A 22,542-nucleotide genomic window follows, 5' to 3' on the forward strand; every position below is an offset into this window, starting at 1 on the left:
TCTCTCATCCTCCTTGGACCAGCAAGCTAGCCAGGGCATGTTTTTCTCAGGCGATGGCAGAGGTGCAAGAGGGCAAAGAGAAATATGTGAGGCCTTACAAAGCCCAGGCTTGGAGCTCACATACTGTCACTTCAGCTCATATATCATTGGCCAGCAGAACTCATGGGCTAAGCCCAAAGTCCTGGGGCATGGAGGGACACTCGGTGAGGCACTGGCAAGGGTATGGATGCAGGGAAAAGTGAAAAGTGGATGCAGTTTATGACATGTGCCTTGTGGTTACATGAATAGTACGTTTTGAGGAGAAAGAACCTCAACTTCTTTTTGGAGCATTATTAACAAATCTGATAAAAACTTTAAAAAAGTAGATTCATATGAAAGAATGTCACTACTCATCCCTTTATTTTTTATTTTCTTTGGCTGCGAGGCATGTGGGATGCGGGATCTTAGTTCCCCAACCAGGGATCAATCCCGTGCCCCCTGCAGTGGAAGCACAGAGTCCTAACCACTAGACCACCAGGGAAGTCCCTACTCATCCCTTAAGTACCCACTTTCTTGTACTGGGCAAGAAAGCATGAGGTTAAACTCAGAATTGAGGCAGATCTAGTACAAATGGTAATGGGAAATATGTACCCATTTAATTTTTTAGGCCTGCTTGGGGCTGGCTGTCGGCCACATTTTTCCTTGATATTTTAGGCCTCTAGTTCTTGCACACTTTCTTCCTCTCAGTGGCAACCAGGCCCCTTAACGTCCTGGCACCTCCATGCTTTCACCCTCCCCATCAAAATCTATCCTGCAGAAAGGGTCTAGCAAACTCACTCACAGTAAGGCATAAATGACTGATAAGGATAAAAACTTACTTCCAGGAGCATTTGTATTTGAACAGGAGACAAAAAAAGGAATGGCTCTATAATGGTGGAACTTCACACAGCAGTGAGTAGTGTGGAGAAGTGAAACAGATGGGGAACCAAGGTGCTTGCCCAGTGACCTCAAAATTATATCCTATAGGATTGTTATGTTTTTCTCTGATTGTTACATATTTTAGGGTTGTGGGCAAGGGTATAGTTGCAGCAATAACTAGGAGCATAGCTTTAATGGTGTACTTAGCATAAATAACATTAAAATATGTGCCCTAACAAGTCGATTGTACTTAATAACTTTTTATAGTATAATTCTTCTAATTCCTACCAAAGTTTGCAGTTACTGTCTTTGAGAAACAAGTAAATAAATACAGCAGGCATCAGGCAGGAACTTTCTGAACTGTGTCAAGGTTAATAATAAATAAAATGTTATAAGTAGAGACAGGACAGCAACAGCTGTGCAACATTCTTGGAAGCAAGGATTTTGATAGCATGAAGTCAGACAGTGAGCTCAGTTTTTGCTGCTACTCTGGGTGAACACAGAACCCTTGTCATAATTATAAGGAAAAGTGCATTTCTCTTATAAATTACAACTGTTTTGCACTTAAAATCTGATGTCTGCGGCTGGAAAATCAGGAGCAATGTTGGTGGAAGACCCAGATCAAACCTATGAGAATGTCCTGGCTGAGATTCAGTCTTTTGAGCTGCCCATTGAAGCTACTTTAAGGTAGGGCTCCTTTATATTTTGTTGTTTCTTCTTTAGTGGTGATAAGGTAGTCTTATTCACTTCTTTTTATACTTTTCTCTAAAACAGAATAAAAAATAATTTTTGAAAAATGGTTACAACTCTGTACATACCTAATCTCAAAATTTTATCCTTAGAGGAATGACAGTAAATAAATAATCCACTTTTTTTTGCATTGTATTTGTTTTATGATTCATCACCACAAGGTTAAAAAATAGAAATGACTTTCAAGTGATCAAAAAGGACCTCATGCCAACTCCAAATAGATTGAAACTCATTTATATTTGAGTGGATGTGAGTTGTAGGAAAAAAACGTAGAATGCTTACTTGTATTGTTGCTTCTCTTGGGTATATGGTGACCTTTCGGATATGTATTTTCTATTTCTATATAAGATTTAAAAATAGCTTCTTTGGTAAGATGGGGATTAATTTGCATAGTTCAAGGACAGGATTAAAATGAAAGACCATGTATCTCTGTGTTAAACAGGCAGTTTTAAAAATTTAATTCTTTTTGACTGTCTGCTTGTACCTGACACTTATCAGTGTGGGAACAGGATGGCAATCACTGAATGTGACAGTGACAGACAATAAATATTTGTTGACTAATATTTGTAGATTAAGTGAAAGGATTTTTTTTTTTTTTTTTTGCTGTTGTCTTTTCAGTCTCAGAAAGATCCAGGACAAAATGCTTTGAAATCCTACAGTTTAAATCTGAATAAATTTCTCCCAAATGTTTAAATTTGATTTTGCATTAAATAAATTCTGAATCTTTTCAAAGGGCCTAGGGTAGTGTTGGGGGTATGGGAAGATATTGATATTTATTGGTTGATTCTTGGGCTATCAATATGTAGGTGCAGTTGAAAAATAATTACGACTCCATTTATAACTGTTCCTTACACCTTCATTTTATCTGAGCATCATGAACATCCTTGAAGAAGGGCAGGTGATTTTTACCCTATTCAATAGGTAGAAGAAACCAAAGCTTTTCACTAACAGGAAACTTAGTAATTTTTTCCAAATGGAACATACTTTATACTGTACTAGCATCTTCTCAAACTTGTGCATCTGCCTGGTGGCTAGGTCAGAAGTCTAAAGGGAAACATGAGAGGGGGATAAAGGGAGCCTGGATGTGTGTTGATTACTGTGGCCTCTGCTGCTACTGCTGCTGTAGAGCCCTTGGTCTTCACCCCTGACCCTCTCTACTTCTCTCCTGGTCTCACAACCCTGGCCAACATCTACAGGTTTCATCCATCCTTGGAAGTATCAGCTAGTCTTGCTCTGGTACTGGACCTGACTTCCTGCTTTGATTCTTAGATCTGTCCTACCCTCTGTTCGGAGGGCAAATATCCCCAGTCTTGTACCTGGTCTTCCTAAAGAAAAGAATGGGTTTAGATCTGGCAGTCACAGCACTCTCCCAGCATCACAAGAGTAGACACAGCACAAATATTTTCTCCAGGTGCTGCCTGTCATCACCACCAGTGGACCTGCAATGCCCAGTTAGCTTTGTATTTAGGTTATTGAATAAGGTCTCTGAATAAGTAAGAGAGGTCTTTTCCAAAGGCTACTGCTAAAACACCTCAATGTTATTTTGGAAGGTAGACACAGAGCTCCTAACAAGCCTTTCATTGGGACAATATTCACCAAAATTAGTTTTCCTAAACTGTTGCTGTAATCATTGATTAGATGAAGACTTCTTAGGCTAGCATTCGACGCCTTTCTACACATCCCTGTGCGTGTCATTGATATTCCAATGTCACCTATTCTGGTTCACTGCTCTTATGGAACATAATCAGCTCATGTGGCCAAATATGAGGGTTGGAAAATAAAGACAGGACTTCCATTTTGGCCAAACTGGAGTGTTTACTATTTGATAATATGCCCTGAGATTTTCTTCCTTCTCGTGCTCATGGTTCCTTTCCTTTATTATCCTTCACTCTTATTTCTTCCTGCCAAAATCCAGCCCATCTTGCAAGGCACAGCTCAAATGTTCTGATCCATCAACCACAGGTGAGCGTTTTGTCCTTTGAAGCCCCAAAGAATCCAGGGCATTTATTTTGACTCACTTGGATGCGTGTGTGTGTGTGTGTGTGTGTGTGTGTGTGTATTTTATACTATAACCATTCTCAGGCTAAAGACTCCTGAGGGCACAACCTGTGTCTTACTTATATCTTAGCATCCTCTGCAGAAGCTTCTACCATGCCAGGCACACAGTAGCTAGATAAGTATTTGTTGAACTAATTTGTATGAGCTTCTGAGCTAATGATGACCTTGCGAGGCAAAAGAAAGAAGGTAGTCCAGGGAGAAAGTCATCATTTCAGGGAAGAAGAGAAGGCTAAAGTATTTGAATAGTTACAAGTTCTAAAGGCAGAGAGGGTGGAAAAGAAGTTTGGCTGGAGGGAGATTGGCCTAAGGGCTGGAATGGACAGTGAGGGGAGGGTTGGGACATTGAGAGGATGGGACTGGGAAAACAGGGGAGAAACATTCTCCGGGAAAGCCCTGCACCTGGGAATTGAGGTAGAGAAAATATCCAAGAATTCTCCTAGTTGTTCTTCCCTGTCACGGAAGAAAGGCATTACTTCTACAGACGTTTTCTGTTGTAAAATCCTAAACTGTTAGCTTCCTCTCCCCGCCCACCTTGTTTTTGAGGTGCCCTGCTCAAGGTCAGTGTTCAGATCAGGGTCAGGTGGGGTTTGTTTCTCTAGCAAGATGAGCTCAGAGAGCTCAGGAACTCAAAACCCAGAGATGATTTCTGCTAGTGTCATTTAAGGATGGCTCAACAGCCCTTCTTTAACAGGATGTGCAAGGCTTCCTGGCACACTTAGCCCCACCATCATCGGAGAGAATGGGTCTCCTCCACCTAGGAGTCGTGACGGGGTTGCTGAGACTGGGACTCATGTTGTCTGGTACTGTCGATGGCCATAGTCTCGTTCACCTGCCCGGGCTGCCTTCCGCCTACCTCCTGACTTCATACAAGGCTGCTCCCATCCTGTCTCCTGCCTGACTCTCCCAGTGGGCCCCTTGAGTCAACTCCTTTGGTCTTCTTTCTGTTTTGCTGGAAAAGTGGACAAGAATCAGATGATTCTGAGGTCCTGTGTTTGTTTTCATCTATGTGTGAAATGGGACCACTGCCCAAAGTATTAAGTTTAAAGGAGAGATGGTTTTAGGGGAGAGTTGAGACATTATGTTTTTTCCATGGTTTATTTGTGTTGCCAATGAAATACCCAATAAAGACATCTCAGGCAGCTCTAACAATTGAATTGGGGAATAAATTTCCAGGGTGGCAAATTGGAATTTGATGTTAGCCATGCAGACAGTGACTGAATTTCAAAGAAAAGGGAGAAATGTAAAGAAAGGCCTACCGCTAGTGCCTGTGTTGTTCTAGCATGGCTTTGCTTTGGGCGTTCAAAATCACCTGGCTGGCAGATGCTTGGTAGGCTAAAACTCATGAGCAGGTGGGGTCTGGAATTAGTTTTGCTACCCTAATCCTTTTGCCCTGGGCATCACTGTTTTTATCATGTTACCACCATATGGTAATTTCCACTAGATTTTCTCATTCTTATTATGTTTTCTGATTTTTACTCCAGTTCCTCCATTTGGCCTAGATATGCCCAACTCCTTGCCAGCTGCTGCCTCTAGGGGGCGTGCCTCTCCCTGGTAGGCTTAGCGGCTGTCTGGAGCCATGCTTAAAGAAACTACAGGGACTTCCCTGGTGGTCCAGTGGTTAAGACTCCATGCGTCCACTGCAGGGGGCACAGGTTTGATCCCTGGTCAGGGAACTATGGTCCCACATGCCCCATGGTGCAGCCAAAAAAAAAAAAAGAAAAGAAAAGAAACTACAACACTAGTACCTTAGTCAGCCTTATTCAGCATTACCAACTTCCTTGAACAAGGATAGTTAATAGCTTTCAACTAGTAGTATATCAATTCCAGTGCATTGGTAGTGGTTTTCTGAATCCTCATGTTGAGAGTGGTTCTGATAAAATAGCAATGGTAGCTATGGTCTTAGGATAACACAGTAGAGCAGCATCTTTACATCACATCCACACTAGAACTTCCTGCTGCCAGGCCTCGCTCATTAGACCTGGCCCCCCATGGGTACCCTCTCACACCTGGGTATAGCCTGGGCTCATTATGCCTCTTAGGCTCCTGCAGGTGTGTTGTTAGCCTCTTAGAACAGGTCTTGAAATCATAACATGTCTGAACCAATTTGAATTCAGAAATTACAGTGTGTCTCATTGCTAGAGCTGAGACTGAGATAAAGAGATTGAAGGGCAGTGCAGTGTTCGTGGGAGGAAGAAAAAGAGGACATATCCAAAGAAAGCCCTGCCGAGGGCTGGGAAAAATAGGAGGAAAAGGGAATTGTACATGATGACGTACCAGAAGAAATTTTTGTAATTGTTTTATGATAACATAATTGTTTTACACTTGTACTCACAGGCTCTCTCGGGCTCTTTTCCAAAAGCTGACCATGAAGTTTTAACAGTTTAAGAGCAAACAGGATATTATTATTTCTTTGACTTTAATGTTTTTAAGAATGAAGATAACATGCTTTTAGGAAAGAACAGAAAACATTAAAACAACAACAACAAAAAACAACCACCTAAACTGTAAACACAGTAAAATCTTAGAATGACATACTAAAAAATATAACTAGTTAAATTCAGCTGTAGACATTCTAGGATGCTCTTGCTGTTTTTATTTTCAGAAATGTAAGATTTCTGTTAAATCTTATTTCATTAAGTATGTTAAGATCAAAGCTCTAGCATTTATTAGTTATTTGATTTTGGCCGTAGTTTCTGAAACTATAAAATGGGAATTATAATAAAACCTATCTCAAATGTATTTGAAGTGCTTAGCACAATGCTGGCCTAGCACATTGTAAATGTTCAATATTTTAACTATTATTATGTCTAATTTACATCCGGGATATATATTCCAGCATAATATAGTATACACTTTAGAGTGTTGAAGTAAACAAGCACTCACAACATCTTGCAATTCTGAGCAGGGGGAAAATATTGAGTAATGTAAATTTTATTTTGGTTGCCTAATATTCAGGGGAGAGAGGTATCCCTTTTCAAAATCCTATTTACTAATCCTTATATTTGATGCTACTGTAATATCATGACCTCATTTAATCTCTAACGGGAGTGGTGTAGTGTGCAGCACGCTGTGGATATAAAATGGAATCCAGAGAAACTGTTCAGGAATAACTGTGGGCCTAATTATGACTGAGGCCTGCCACGTCTGTAGCACCTCAGGAAAGCCTGGGGTCCCTGACGACAGTGGGCTGTGTAGTTGCCAAATTTTCACTGAACACTTAAATAATACCATTAGCTGCTTGATCTTCAGTGGAACACTAGAGAGAAGTTTAAAAAAACTTTTTTTTTATGTTGAGAACTAAGTATTCCAAGCAGGGAGACAGTTCTGTTTATTTAGTGGTTAAATGAATGGGCTCTGGAGCCAGAAGGACATGTGTTCAAATTTTGCCTCTATACTACTTACTAATAGAACTATTGAAAGGTTTACATGAATTAGGCATTATGTGTATTTAATGTAGTGGCTCATACATAGCAAATGCTCATTCATTCAGTTAGTAAATATTTATGGAGCATCTCCAATGTGGCAGGCAGTGGTGGAGGATGGGCAATGGTCTTGTTGTTGATATAGCAAGATCAAGAGACCTGGAAACTCCCTGCTCACAGGGAGCTGGCATTTTAGTGAAGAGAGCTAAAAATAAATTAAAAAGTGGTAATAAGTGCTATGAAGAATAACAAATCAGGGTGAAGGATAGGGAGGTCCAGGGATCCTATTTTACAAAAGGGAGGTCCAGGGAGTAAATGTCAGCTATTATTATCTTTATTAACATTTCATTACATTACATTAGTTACATTTCTAAATCCTTTTTTGCTGAGAGAAGAAAAAAAAAATAGGACGAGTGAGAAGAGAGGGAGAGAGAGCGAAAGGCAATAAAGAAAAGCTAAGTGGGGAAAGAGTGAGGAATAAAAAGCCAACAATGAGGAGGAAAGAAAGAGGAAAGAGAAGAGAAAATGGTGTCATAAGCTGGCCCTGGGGTGCTGTGGGGAGAGGAAGGAGGTAATGGAATTCAGAGAAAATACTGTTGCTCTTTGATTGCTCAGTGGACTTTAAAATGTTTAGCTTTGGGATGAGCAATGCAATGGTGCTTTCAGGACATCGTTCCGAGGGCAGGACTAGTGATACAATTTACAGGACCAATGCAAAATGAAAATGCAGGCCTCCTTGTTCAAAAGATTATTAAGAATTACAAGATGGTGATGGCAGAGCATTAAGCCAAGAGCCAGTTCTTACGCCCCGCATGGATGAGCCAGCTCTGTCTGAGAGCTTAGCGCAGAACCTGGCACACAGCAGGCGTTCAATAAAAGCTGTTGTTGAATGAAGAGAACCTGGGGCTAATTACTTTTGAACTTCTTTGAGGACTGGCCCATATTTCAGAAAAACTGATTTTATTTGGCTTCAATTTCAGATTTCCTTCTATTGTTCTCCCCTGTGGGATATGGAACAGATTCCTGGACACAGTTTTGCAGCAGGAATCCTCCCAGGCCTGGCTGGGCTTTGTTCACATTCTCTTGCACCTACAGACTATGGCCACCTGGGGTCACTGCACCAACAAGGTAGAAGCTGGAGGAAAGCAGCTGTCAAGACAGCCCCAAAGAGTGGCTAAAAGGCACAGGGAAGGGTTAGTGGATAAGAGCCAATATATAAAGACTGCCTGTACTCTACATTTTGATAAAGTTCTGCAACTATATAACAAAGGCTCTTAAACTCTTTGAGAAACATCTGAATGATATTAGCAAAGTCTTGAGAGGATAAAGATCAGGAAGTCTGCTATAGGGTTCCTAGGAGTGAGAAAGGGAATCTTTCTGTAGAGCTGTACCCTACCTCATGAAACACGCTTTTACAACATTAAGCTTAACATGAGAAGTATTTGCATGTGGATTATTTATTTAACAAATAGTAACTGGGCTGGTAGTAAACTCTACAGACATTGTCCCATGCCTGGAAATGGAGACAGACTCGCTGATTGTTCGGTACCATGATGTGTGTGCCTCCAAGGACAATGAAGAGACCCTTGACTTAAAGCAAGATCCGGAGGGCTCACTAAAGTGGATCCAGAACCAAGGGTCTAACCGAAAGACAGGGCCCCTGATTCCCCAGCCACAACAGGAACAACTTTCAGGCAGTTTCCTCCCACCGAGCATTCAGAAAAAAAAAATGAGGTTCAGGTTCAGAGAACTCTGATACAGAATTAGGCTATTTTGTTAATGGTTAGAAAAAAAGAACAATATTGTGTCTGGTTTTTATTTTTATTTTACCAAAGAGGAAGCTAAATTCCGGGCTTCCTGATTTAATAACAAATGTTGGATAATCCTTGTCTCCAATGCTCGTGCAACATTATACATGTATTATCTCCTTTAATCTCCACACCACTTGGTGAGCTAGGGACTGTTATTGCTCCCAATTCACACTTGAAGAAACTGAGGCTTAGACAAGTTAAGTCACTCTACCGAGGCCCCACATCTAGTAAGAGATGAATTGGAATTTGAACCCAAACATTTAAATGCCAGACCAGGGCAGCTGCATTCTACAGCCTCCTTCTGAGGGAGGGGCTTTCCCAAGATTGTTTATTAGTCTGTAGACAAGTGGCTCAAAGTATAAGTCGTTAATGATTAAGATTTTATCTACAGGTTAAACCCTTACTTTGCTGGTTAGTTTCCTGCCAAGACACAGAACTGCTCTCTTGCTCTGACAGTCTCCTGCTCTGTCAGTCTTCCTGATATATCTTTTCCCTCCCGGAGTCCTGATGAGAGATTTCGGGTGGATCTCTGGAAGTCAATATCCACTGCCCCCAAAATAACTCAACATGCATGTGCTGTCTTCCAGTGTGCCCTACTACCCCCAACCTCTTCAGACCAGATTGACTAAGTCATTTATTCCTTGGGTAAAACAACATCGGAACAGTCTTCTTACCTGATTTTTTTTATTAACAGGAAAAACAGGAACAGCTGACTAGCTCCATCTTCTCCAACTCACTAGCTGTGTGGCTTTGGACAAGTGACCTAATCTCTCTAAGTCTCAGTTTCTTCAAATTAAATTGGAGATAGCAAAAGTACCCCACAGGGTGAAATTAGGTTTTAGTAAAATTAGTACTAATTTAATTACCAAAAAAATTATGAATTAAATTAGTAAAGATTAAATTAGATAATATAAAGGGCTTAGCAAATAGTGCTCAGTAAACAGCTATTATGGTTTTTATTTTGGCCTATAGCTGAAATTCTTCGTTTTGGAGCCTTTTAGAAATGTAGCACTAGGCCTTTTTTCACATGAATGTGTTTGTTATATCTACGTCCATAATTAAAATTTACATAGTTAGCTAGTTAGGACATTTAGCTTTAAATTCTTAGCAAAAAACTTCAGGTACTAACGGAACTGTCAGAAGTCACAGAGGGAACCAGCAAGAGCTGTTTCAGAAGGGGAAGTGGTATATGGACTTCCTTCCATCTTGACTTGACTTGAGGGGAAGATACTGCCACTTAACGTTGAGGTAATCTCTATGGGCAGGTGTTGAAACAGGCCAGGAGTGAGGACTATGTAAGCAGGGCTGGCTTCCCAGGGCAGGGGCATTTGGAGCTGGGTTTAGATAGATGGCATCAGGGTTGGAGAAGAGAAGGGGAAAAGGTCTGGGTAATGAACACTCCAGAAAGGAATGCCCCACAAGTCTGGGGCATTGCCAGATAAGAAGCTGGCTTGTGCCTTATGTCTCCTCACCTTGCATTACTCTTCAGAACAATGAATTCTGGCCCTGCTCATCGTCTGAGCTAAGATAGCCTGCCATTTCCTGCAGAGAGAACTGGCTTTCTGTTCTCTTTGTAGGACAGTAAAAATTTGTTCTCGGATCTTATGCTTTGGTTTCAGGTTCAGTTTTCAAAAGGCTTATTTTCCCCTCTCGAGAGCTGAACCTGCATTTCAGATGTGCTAACACCAGGTGGTGGTGCCTCAGCAATTGAGGACACAGTCTGCTAAGAAAAAAATTCAGTTTTTTACTACTCAGTAAAAAACAGTGGTATGAAGGGTCAAAACACTAGGGTCTAGGTACAGGTATTTGGCTCCACCCAAGGATAAAATTTTAAATAACCAGAGGAATGGATGAAGTTTATATCCTCTGACAAAAGTCCATAAATATCATTTCTTGCATTGAAGCTCCTGATAAAAGTGAACATCAGGGAATTTGAGGTAACGTTTTGTTTGTGCTGCAGATTTCTATTAAGGCAACTGAATACACAATATTATAAGATGTTGTATTTAATGTCAACATATAAAGAGCAAGTTTGAAGAAACTAACTTTTTACAATTTGATATTGTTTTAATTCCTAATTGTTACCAATAATGGATTAATTAAACTCCTACCTACTCAGACCTGTTTGGAATGCTCCTTTCTAACTCATCCTGAACTCTTTCCAATGGCTTCAGAACTTCAGCATTGTCTGGTTTGAAGACCCTCCAACTTTCTCTCAGCCGTGTGCAGGACTCTATGAGGAACTATAAGAAATTGCAAAATTAAAAAAAAAAAGTCATCTCTGAACTTAAGGACCTTAACATGGTGTGAAAGTGCTGGTGGACTTGGGAAGAGATTTCTTTTTTTTTTTTCTGTATATTTTCACAGCTTGAGGAAGTGAGATTACCCAGAGAAGATCTGGATTCTCTTGTACCATCAAGACAGTGGAAACAGGCTTGTGATAGGGTTTCTTGGTAGAATAAGTATTTGGATGTAGCAGAGCTTCCTTAGTCTTCCGAGCCAGTGCGCACTGAGGTCAGCCGTGTTTCGGTTCCCTGGGGGTCAACTGTACAAAACAAACAAAATTCAAATTATAAAAAGGAGCTAATCAAAACAAGTGCAAACTCTTAAAACAGTTGTTGGTGGAATGGATATATGTGCTAAATTAAATCTAGAGTCAGTGGAGAAGGTTGTGATCCATTAGGGAAATCTTTATGAAGGAGATAAATCCGAGTTGAAGTTTCCAAGGAGGGCAGAAATTTCACATTGATAGGAAGGAGGACATTTATATATGTTAGTAATGTTTATTGGGCCCTTACTAAATGTGGCAGGCAGAATAATGGTTCCCCCACAATGTCCATGTCCTAATCCCTAGAATCTGTAAATATATTACCTCACATGACAAAAGGGATATTACAGATGTGATTAATGTTAAGACCTTGAGATAGAAGATTATCCAGAATTACGGGGTTGTGTCAAACCTAATGCCATGGGTCCTTAAAAGCAGAGAATCTTTTCTGGCCTAGGTCAGAGTCAAAGGGAGATGTGACTACAGAAGAATGGTCAGAGAGATGCAATATTGCTGGCTTGAAAGACTGAGGAAGGGGGCCATGAGCCAAGGAATGTGGAAGGCCTCTAGAAGCTGAAATAGGTAAGGAAATGAATTCTCCCCTAGAGCCTCTGGAAAGAGCACAGTTGTGCTGACACCTTGATTTTAGCCCAGTGAGACCCGTATTAGACATCTAGCCTACAGAACTATAACATAATAAATTTCAGTTGTTTTAAGCTAAGTTTGTGATAATTTGTTCCAGCAATAATAGAAAGCTAACACAACATGGGACAGCAAAATGAGGTAGACAGTACTATTATGGTCATTTACAGATGGGGAAACTGAATTATAAAGGAACTAGGTTCTTGCACAATGTCACCCAGCTGTGGAGTGAAGGACCAGGGAATTAAATTGAAGAGTTCATGCTCTTAATTATTATGCAATATCATCTCCCAGGATTTTTGTGGGAGGATGGAAGTAGTAAAAGCTTCTAGAAAAAGCTCACTGAAGGAGTGAGTTACACAGCTGTATAGTAAACAGCTTGGTTGACTCAAAGGGACATTCAGAGCCCTGAATTAATGGAGACCAGAAAATATTTGTCCCTCAGGGCTAGGTATGTACTCTCTACTTGATTAACCTTCTCAGTCGCTGCTTTGACCATGACAAACTGGTTTACTCAGCGTCCCACAAACACTTCACTAAACAGAACTCTTCTACACTAGTACCTTTGCCCAAGCCACCTGCCTTTCCCATCTCGCTGATGCCCACTGCTCTCAAGAGCTCCCACGCCTTATCCCAAACACAGCAACTTGGGGGCACTTGGGTTCAAGGACTTTGGCATGAAATCACACATTGCACTTTTATCTTTGCCATAAGGTGTCATAATTTTACGTCATTTACTTTTTCTGTCGCTTATAATTTATTTCCAAGTTGACTGGCCTCTGTGGACTTCGCGTGGGCAGGGACAGGAATCCACTCAGAGCAGTCGCCAGCTGGGATCTTCCTGGCTCATTCCTAAAATAAATCTTACTCCCACACACCATTTTGTTTTTCTTGAGTACACGTTTCCCTTTCTCTGACTCTCCACCACCCAGAGTACATCAGGCCTCCCTGTTAAACGTTCCCGTAGCTTTTATTACAGATTGTCGACCTCCCTCATTACTAAAGTATCCCCAGCGCGTAGCAGAGGGTCGGGCACACAGAATACAGGGAGCTATGTTAAAGCCCAGCCAGTTAATAGCAACTAGGGACAAGTGCCGAGCGCGAGCTGGAGGTGACGCGTCTCCACTCCCTGCCACCCGCGGCAGTACCTTGGCCTCCCGCAGGTGTGGAGACCCGACACCTGGTCGCGTGCCCGCGCGCTGCCTCCCACGCCACCCGCGCGCCCCTGCGCTGCCCGCCCCGCCCCTTTCCCCGCCCCCTCGCGCTCGCGCCACAGGCCGCTCGCCCCCGCGGTTCTCGCGGCGCCGCGCCTCGCTGACTCCTCAGCTTCCAGCCAAGATGGCGGAGAGCGGCGAAGGTCTGGGCACCGTTCCGGAGCACGAGCGGATCTTGCAGGAGATCCAGAGCACCGACACCGCCTGCGTGGGGCCCACCCTCCGGTAAAGCTCTCATCCTCCCGGGATCTCGGGCTGCCCCCTCCGGCCGCTCGTCGGGAGCCGGGCGGGTCGTCCGCCGCCGGTCGCGCGCGGAGCGGCCAGACAGGTGGTGCGCGAGGGGGCGGGCGGGTAGGGGCGCTTCAGGGCGGCGGGCCGGGACCTGAGCCGCGACCGGGGCGGGGCGGCACGGGAGGCTGCACCTGTCGGCGCAGACCGCCTCAGCCACGGGAGCTGTCACCGCGCAGCTGGAGGGTGTGGCTGCCAAGGCGCCTCTGACCCCGGGAGCCGCGGCGCCGCCCCGCCTTCGCCGTCCAGTCCCGGCCCTGGCCTGGGGTCTCGAGGACGCGCTTGGGGCTTCCGGGCTCTCGGATCGTGCGGGGGCCGAGGGCGGCTTGGCTGTGGCGTGACCGAGGTACCGAGGCTCGCGCAGGTGGAAACCCTGGCGAGCTGAGCTGCCGAGGGCGTGGGAGAATTGAAATTGAGCGGGAGACGCCGGCACCATTATCTCCCCTCCCGCGCGGCCAGAGTGGGCGAGGAGGGAGCGTGGGCTGGAGGGGAGGAGCTGACGCTCGGGAACGCGCTGATGTGACCGTGCGCTCGCTCGGCAAGCCTGGGGAGCTTTTACTTATTTACGAACGTTTCATTAATTTTGCATGCATTTCCCAGTTTATTTTAAAAAGAATCTCCACCCTTTAAAAATAGTACAAGAACAACGAATATTCCAGACTGAATACCTGCTGCCCCAATAGAATATTAGCCGGGTACTGTAGTGATCCATTAGAGTGTTAGGCACTTTCTTCAAGGATGAGTGCCTTTTAAACATAAGGTTTCATTTTTCGCTGTGATGATAATGAAATTATTATTCACTTAGGGAACTTGGGACTCATTGAGCTTTAATCATTATTATTTCTTCAGGATACATTCCTAGAAATGGAGCGCTGTATATTTTGTGGACTGAGGACGTAGTATAAAGTGAAGCCAGTTCAAGTTATGATGTAAATCCACCTTGCTCTGAGAATCCGGAGACATGGGTTCTTGGTTTACCCTAGTCTAACCACTGATGAAGCGTGCGGTCATGGGCAAAAATCATTTAACTTCTCTGAACCTTGATTCTTTATTTGTAGACAGGGGAGGGGTAGGTATTTAGATGCTCAGAAAGCCCAGTACCTTAGGGACCTTGCCTATTTGTTTACTGCTGTATGCCTAACACGAAGCATGTGGTGGCATCTGATATATTTTTGTCAAATGAAGTTCCATTTATGATATAAGAATAATTAGTGCATTTTCTTAATTTTTCAATGTAATTCTTTTCATAAAACTCTGTATTTGGTAATGAAAGTAGAAATCATAGCCTAAAAGGAGGCTTTGTTTTCCTCACTGCGTGGTGAAACTGAAAGAGTACAGTATGTGGTATAGTTATCAGAACAGTCCATTTTTGAAAATAGTATTGGTTATGAAGGAGATGTTTCTTCTTGAGAAAATGTGCTAGGCAATATCCTTGATAGCAGATGAAATTGACTTAGAAGAAAAATTTGAAATACAGTTGGCTCTTGAACAATATGGATTTAAACTGTCGATCCACTTACACCTGGAATTTTTAAAATAGCAAATACCGTGGTACTACACGATCCACAGTTGGTTGAATCCGAGGATGTGGAACCTGGGATATGGAGGAAACCAGTGTATGGACAGCTGACTATAAGTTATATGTGGATTTTTCACTGCATGAAGGGTCCGAGGCCCTAACCCCCTCACTGTTCAACAGTCAACTGTATATTGAGAGATTTTTGTGACACAAATAGAATATACGTATTCATGGTGTTATCATTCTGTTCTATTTTGATGGACATTTTTGTAATCTGCTCACTTTGTTGAAACCCACACTCTTTTCTTTAGCGAACTACGTTGACTCATACTTATCCTATATATACACTTGTCATCTCTCATTTATAAGCAGACTCTTTGCACACACATGTAGAAGGCACTATTAGTGGTCCTTTCTCTTGAACAGTTTAAGCTACTGTTATCTTTTCCCAAGGTTTCACTGAGTGAAATGCTAATACTAAATTTTAAAAAAACTTTCATTATGGGAAAATTTAAGTGTTTTAAAAAGGAGAAAAGTCTAATGGACCACATGAATTTATCATCTAGCTTCAATTCAACCCCTGGCCAGTCTCATTTGATCTCTTGCCATTTCCACTCTTCCTCACCCTGGATTATTTTGAAGCAAATCCCAGACAGCAGTTCATCCACAAATATTTCAGCATTAAGATTAATTTTTGTTGTTATTTCTCAATTAAGTTTTAGCTGGCATGTAGGCTTATGTTGTTATAGTTATTATTAATATTATTTTTCTTAGTGGCAGACTTTTTTTCAGCCTGACCTTTTCCTGACTCACTTTTTATCAGATCAGTCTTCCTGGAGGAAGCCAGATGATTAAATGAGAAGCATATTATACACTTTTCACAGGGCCTGGCATATGATGTGGTTCTTTGGCCACAATGGAATTAAATTAGAAGTCAGTAGTAGAAAAGTATCTGGAAAATTCCCAAATATTTGAACACTGAAAAACGCACATCTAGATAACCCATGGATGAAAGAAGAAATGGAAAGAGAAATTAGAAAGTATTTTGAACGAATAAAATGAAAACACAACATATCAAAATTTGTGGGATACAGCTAAATCTATACTTAGAGAGAAATACAACACTGAACACCTCTACGGGAAAATAATGGTTTAAAATAATGGCCTCATCTTCTAAGTTAAGAAACTAGAAAAAGAAGAGCAAATGAAATCCAAAAGAGCCAAAGAAAGAAGATGATAATGATCAGAGTGGACATCAGTGAAATAAGAAATAGAAAAACAGTTGAGAAAATCAGTGAAACTGAAACCTGGTTCTTTGAGATCAGTAGAATTGATAAACTTCTAGGGGAAAAAAGGGAGCAGATACCAATGATCAATTCTCAACTCACTTTGAGGTCAACATTAACCTGATACCAAAACTAAACAAAGACATTTCTAGAAAAGGAAACTATACACCAGTATTATTAATACACACACTAGAACACTTTAAACAGAATTTTAGCAAATTAAATCCACAATATATAAAAATAATAAATGGGATTCATTTCAAGAATGCATGCTGGTTAACACTTGAAAAACCAACTGATGTAATTCATATTAAACTAAAAAAAATTATATGATCATCTTAATAGATGCAGAGAAAGCATTGACAAATCTAACATTCATTCCTGATAAAAACCCTCAGAAACTAGGAATGGAAATTCCTCAGCCTGAAAAAAGGCATCTAGGGGCTTCCTTGGTGGCGCAGTGGTTGAGAATCTGCCTGCTAATGCAGGGGACACGGGTTTGAGCACTGGTCTGGGAAGATCCCACATGCTGCAGAGCAGCTAGGCCTGTGAGCCACAACTACTGAGCCTGCGCGTCTGGAGCCTGTGCTCCGCAACAAGAGAGACCACGATAGTGAGAGGCCCGCGCACTGCGATGAAGAGTGGCCTCCGCTTGCCACAACTAGAGAAAGCCCTCGCACAGAAACGAAGACCCAACATAGCAATCAATCAATCAATCAATCAATAAATCTTAAAAAAATAAAAAAAAGGCATCTATGAAAAACCTGTAGCTAACATTAAACTTAATGGTGAAAGACTGAATGCTTTTCTCCTAAAATCAGGAATAAAGCAAGGATGTTCATTCTCACAACTTGTATTCAACACTGTACTAGAGGTCCTAGCCAGTATAATAAGATAAGAAAAAAAATCTTGATTGGAAAATCATCTTTATTTGCAGACAATGTAATTATCTATAGAGAAAATCCTATGGAATACATAGAAAAGCTACTAGAACTGTTAAGTGGGTTTAGCAAGGATATAGGACACCAAATCAGTATGCAAAAATCAATTGTATTTCTGTGTGCTAGCAATGAACAATCAAAAATTGAAATAAAAAATAGCATCAAAAATATGAAATTCATAGGGATAAATATGGCAAACAATGTGAAAGAGTTTTACCTGAAAACTATAAAACATTGCTAATAGAAATTAAAGAGGACCTAAATAAATGCACACATATGCTGTATCCATGAATCAGAAGATTCAATAATGTTAAGATGTCATTTCCCCCAAACTGTTGTTTAGATTTAAGGCAATCCCAATAAAAATCCAGCAGTTTTTTTTGGTAGAAATTGACAAACTGATTCTAAAGTTCATATGGAGATGCAAAAGACCTCGAATAGCCAGACTAACTTAGAAAAAGATGAAAAGTTGGAGAACTTACATTACCTGGTTTTAAGATTTATTATAAAGCTACAGTAATCAAGACAGTGTGGTACTAGCATCAAGCTAGACAAATAGATCAGTGAAACTGAGAAGACTCCATAAATAGGTTTACACATATGGTCAGTTAATTTTTGGCAAAGATGTAAAGGCAATTCATTGGAAAAGATAGTCTTTTTAAATAACAGTAGTGGAATGTCAGATATCTATATGCAAGATAATGAACTTTTAAATGTATTTTGCATCATATTTAAAAATTAACTCAAAATGGATCATAAACCTAAACGTTAAATGTGAAACTATAAAACTCCTAAAAACTACAGGAGAAAATTTTTGTGACTTTGGGTTAGGCAAAGATTTCTTAGATACTATTACAAAAGCATAATACATAAAAGAAAAAATTGATAAATTGGACTTTATCAAAATTGAGAACATCTGGTCTTCAAACACACTGTTAGTGAAAAGACAGGCTACAGACATGGAGAAAATATTTGCAACTCACATCTCTGATAAAAAAAAAAAAAAACTGCATCCAGAATGTATAAAAGAAGTCTTTGAGACTGACTGATAAGAAAGCAACCAATTCATTTAAAAAATGGGTAAATCCAAATGTAAAATAGATAGCTAGTGGGAAGCAGCCACATAACACAGGGAGATCAGCTCGGTGCTTTGTGACCACCTAGAGTGGTGAGATAGGGAGGGTGGGAGGGAGACGCAAGAGGGAGGAGATATGGGGATATATGTACATGTTTAGCTGATTCACTTTGTTATAAAGCAGAAACTAACACACCATTGTAAAGTAATTATACTCCAATAAAGATGTTAAAAAGAATGGGTAAATGATTTGAATGGATACTTCACAAAAGAAGGTATGTAGAGAGTAAATAAGCACATGGAAAGAAGATTAACATCATTAGTTATTAGAAAAATGCAAATGAAAACTACAGGGTAAACCGCCACACTATTGGCATGTCTAAATAAAAGACTGACCATACCATGTATTGGTGAAGTTGTAGAACAACTGGCACTCTCATATATTGCTATGGGAATTTCATAGGTGCTGTTTTTCAGGTTGAGGAAGTTCCCTTCTAGTCCTAGTTTGTTGAGTGTTTTTATTATGAAGGAACATTGAATTTTTCAGTTGCTTTTTCTGCATCTGTTGAGATGATCATGTGGATTTTGTCCCTTATTGTATCAAAATGGTGTTTTACATTAATTAATTTTCAAATGTAAACCAACCTTGGGTTTGCAGAATAAATCCCACTTGGTCATAGTGTATAATCATTTTTATATGTTGCTGGATTCCATTTGTTAGTATTTTGTATAGGATTTTTACATGTATATTCACAAGAGATATTGGTCTTTTATTTTCTGGTGATGTCTTTGGTTTTGGTATGAGAATAATACCTCATAGAATGAGTTGGTTAGTGTTCCTCAGTTGAGATGAATGTGTTTTTATTTCTCTCTTTGTTTCATTTTTGTGGTGTATCACATTTATTAATTTTTTTTAATGTTGAATAACTCTTAGATTCCTGGGATAAATTCCATTTGGTCATTGTGTATAATTCTTTTAACACGTTGGATTCAGTTTGCTAATATTTTACTGAGTGTTTTTACATATATATTCATAGGGGATATTGGTGTGTAGTTTTCTTTTTTATGATGTCTTTATCTGGATTTGGTATCAGAGTAATGCTGGCCTCATAGAATGAATTAGGGAGTGTCCCTACTCTTCCACTTTTTGGAAGAGTTTGTGAAGGAATAGTGTTAATTTTTCTTTAAATAGATGGTAGAATTTGTCACCAAAGCTTTTCTTTCTTGGAAGGTTTTTGATTATTGATTCAATCTCTTGTTATAGGTCTGTTCTGATTTTCTATTCTTATTGCACCAGTTTCGGTAGTTTGTGGTGTTCTAGAAATTTGTCCATTTCTTCTAGGTTATCAGGTTGTTGGTATAAAATTGTTCATAGCATTCCTTTGTAACCTTGTTTATTTCTGTACGATTGGTAATACTGACTTTTCTTTTATTCTTGATTTTTAGTAATTTGAGTCTTTTTTTTTCTTGGTCAATTTGGCTAAATGTTTGTCAATTTTATTGATCTTTTCAAAGAACCATCTTTTGGCTTCATTGATATTTCTCTATTGTTTTCCTATCATCTATTTCCTTTGTAGCTAATCTTTATTTCTTTTCTTTGCTTGTTTTAGGTTAATTTGCTTTCCTTTTTATTAGTGTTTTGGGAGGAAGGGTAGGCTATTGATTTGAGATCTTTCTTATTTTTAAATATAGGTTTTTGCAGCTATAAATAATCCTCTAAGTACTGCTTTAGCATCATCCCGTAAGTTTTGGTATTGTGTGTTTTCATTTTCATTCATCTCAAAGTATTTTTAAAATTTCCTTTGTGATTTCTTCTTTGAGTCATTGGTTATTTAGATGTATGTTGTTTTTTTTTTGTTTTTGTTTTTGTTTTTCAAATTATTTATTTATTTATTTACTTTAGCTGTGTTGGGTCTTCGTTTCTGTGCAAGGGCTTTCTCTAGTTGCGGCAAGCGGGGGCCACTCTTCATCGTGGTGCGCAGGCCTCTCACTGTCGCGGCCTCTCTTGTTGCGGAGAACAGGCTCCAGATGCGCAGGCTCAGTAATTGTGGCTCACGGGCCTAGTTGCTCCGCAGCATGTGGGATCTTCCCGGACCAGGGCTCGAACCCATGTTCCCTGCATTGGTAGGCAGATTCTCAACCACTGCGCCACCACGGAAGCCCCGTATGTTGTTTAATTTCTATGTATTTGTGAATTTCTCAAATGTCCTTCCATGGTTAATTTCTAATTTCATTGCATTTGGTCAGAGATCATACTTTGTATGACTTCAGTCCTTTTAATTCATTGAGGCTTGTTTTATGGCCTCACATGTGGTTTATCCTGGAGAATGTTCCATGTGCAATTGAGAAGAATATGTATCCTGATGTTGGGTGGAAGATTCTATAGATGTCTGTTAGATCTCATTAGATAATAGTTGTTCAAAGTCTTCTACTTCCTTTTTGATATAATGCTTAGTTCTGTCCATTATTGGGTATTGGATAGTTTTTGCTTCATATGTTTTGGGCTCTGTTGTTAGGTGTATAAATGTGTATACTTGTTACATATTCTTGATTGATTGACTCTTTTTCTGTCCTTTTACTTTCAACCTATTTTTATCCTTGAATCTAAAATGTGATGGATCTTTTTATCCAGTTTGATAATCTCTGACTTTTGACTGGATTGTTTAATCCATTCATATTGAATGTTAATATTTATATAGTTGGATTTATAGCTGTCATTTTACTTTTTGTTTTCTGTGTGTCTCATTTCTTTTTGCTCCTCTGTCCCCCCCGCCTTTTTTTTACTATTTTTTGTTAAGTGAATATTTTCTAGTGTAACATTTTAATTACTTTAGTGATTTTTTTTTTCCAGTATTTAAAAAAATTTATTTCTTAGTGGTTGCTCTCAGAATCAGCTTCAGATTAATTCTAAATTAATTCCAGTGAAATACAGAAACATTACTTCTATATAGCTCTGTTTCCTCTTTCCCTTTTTTGTGCTATTATTGTTATATCTTACATCTATATATATTACAAATACAACAATATGGTGTTACATTTGTTGCTATATATAACTTTTTATTTTTCAAAGAAGCTGAGAAAGAGAGCAAGTATATTTATAGAGTTTGTTACATTAGCCTTATTTACCATTTCTAATCCTCTTTATTTGTTGCTGAGTTTTTAGTTGTGTCATTTTCTTATTCCATTACAGCTTTGTTCCCACATACTTAATTTGTGCTGTTATTTTCAAATATGTTTGTATATGTTATCAATACAATTATGTACATATTGTCCTTTGCAATTGCTTTTTAAATTAGTTAAGAGAAAAAAGATGCATTTATACTGTCTTTTAGAATTACATAGTTACCTTTGCTGGTGTTCTTGTGTGTGTGTGTGTGCGTGTGTTCATATTGCCATCTGGGTTCACTCTTTTAATTATGAAGAACTTCTCTTAGTATTTCTTGTAAGGCTGGTCTGCTGGTAACTAATTCCCACAGTCTTCGTTTATCTGCAAGTGTCTTTATTTTGCCTTCATTATTTGAAAGGTAGTTTTGTTGGTTATAAGATTCTTAGTTGACGGTTTTTTCTTTTAACACTTAGAGTGTATTATCCCACTGCCTTTTGGCCTCCATTTCTTCTGTTGATAAGTCAGCTGTTAATCTCAGTGGGATTCCCTCATATGTGGTTTTTTCCCCCTTGTTTTCAAGATTTTCCCTTTGTCTTTCATTATTTTTTACTGTGATGTGTCTGGGTGTGGAGTTCTTTGTGTTTATCCTTCTTGTAGTTTGTTGATCATCTTAGATGTTTAGTTTAATGTTTTTCATCAAATTTGGGAAATTTCAGCCATTATTTCTTCAAATATTCTTTCTGCTCCATTTTCTTCTTCACTTTGGTACTCTCATCATGTGTATGTTGGTGTGCTTAACACTGTTCACATTTCTCTGAAGCTCTGCATTTTCTTCATTCTTTTTTCTCTCTGTTTGGATTACATATTCTGTATTAGTCTATGTTTAAGTAGTCTTTCTTCTGCTAATTTATGTCTACTGTTGAAATTTTCTAATGAGTGTTTATTTTCTGTTGTTGACTTTTCAACTCCAGGATTTTAACTTGGT

The 22,542-nt window shown here is 39.8% G+C and overlaps 1 protein-coding gene across 14 annotated transcripts in view; it reads left to right on the forward strand.

The window, feature by feature from the left end:
- Positions 1–763: 763 nt before the first annotated feature.
- The window catches only part of EXOC6 (exocyst complex component 6), a 208,527-nt gene continuing 186,748 nt past the window's right edge, over positions 764–22,542 (forward strand). For 7 of the 14 annotated variants that reach the window (XM_082339423.1, XM_082339430.1, XM_082339432.1 and 4 more), the window contains exon 1: positions 13,456–13,567. Coding sequence is in view for 6 of the 14 variants with exons in the window: in XM_082339429.1 (XP_082195555.1) it covers positions 1,472–1,584 (113 nt within the window). In the remaining 8 variants the exon portion in view is untranslated. Of the gene's footprint in view, positions 1,585–13,414; positions 13,568–13,842; positions 13,977–22,542 lie in introns of those variants that run through there. The other 7 variants (XM_082339431.1, XM_082339434.1, XM_082339425.1 and 4 more) reach the window with 5 other exon arrangements.

This window comes from Balaenoptera borealis, assembly GCF_965194805.1.
Source record: "Balaenoptera borealis genome assembly, chromosome: 10".
Classification (NCBI taxonomy): Eukaryota; Metazoa; Chordata; class Mammalia; order Artiodactyla; family Balaenopteridae; genus Balaenoptera; species Balaenoptera borealis.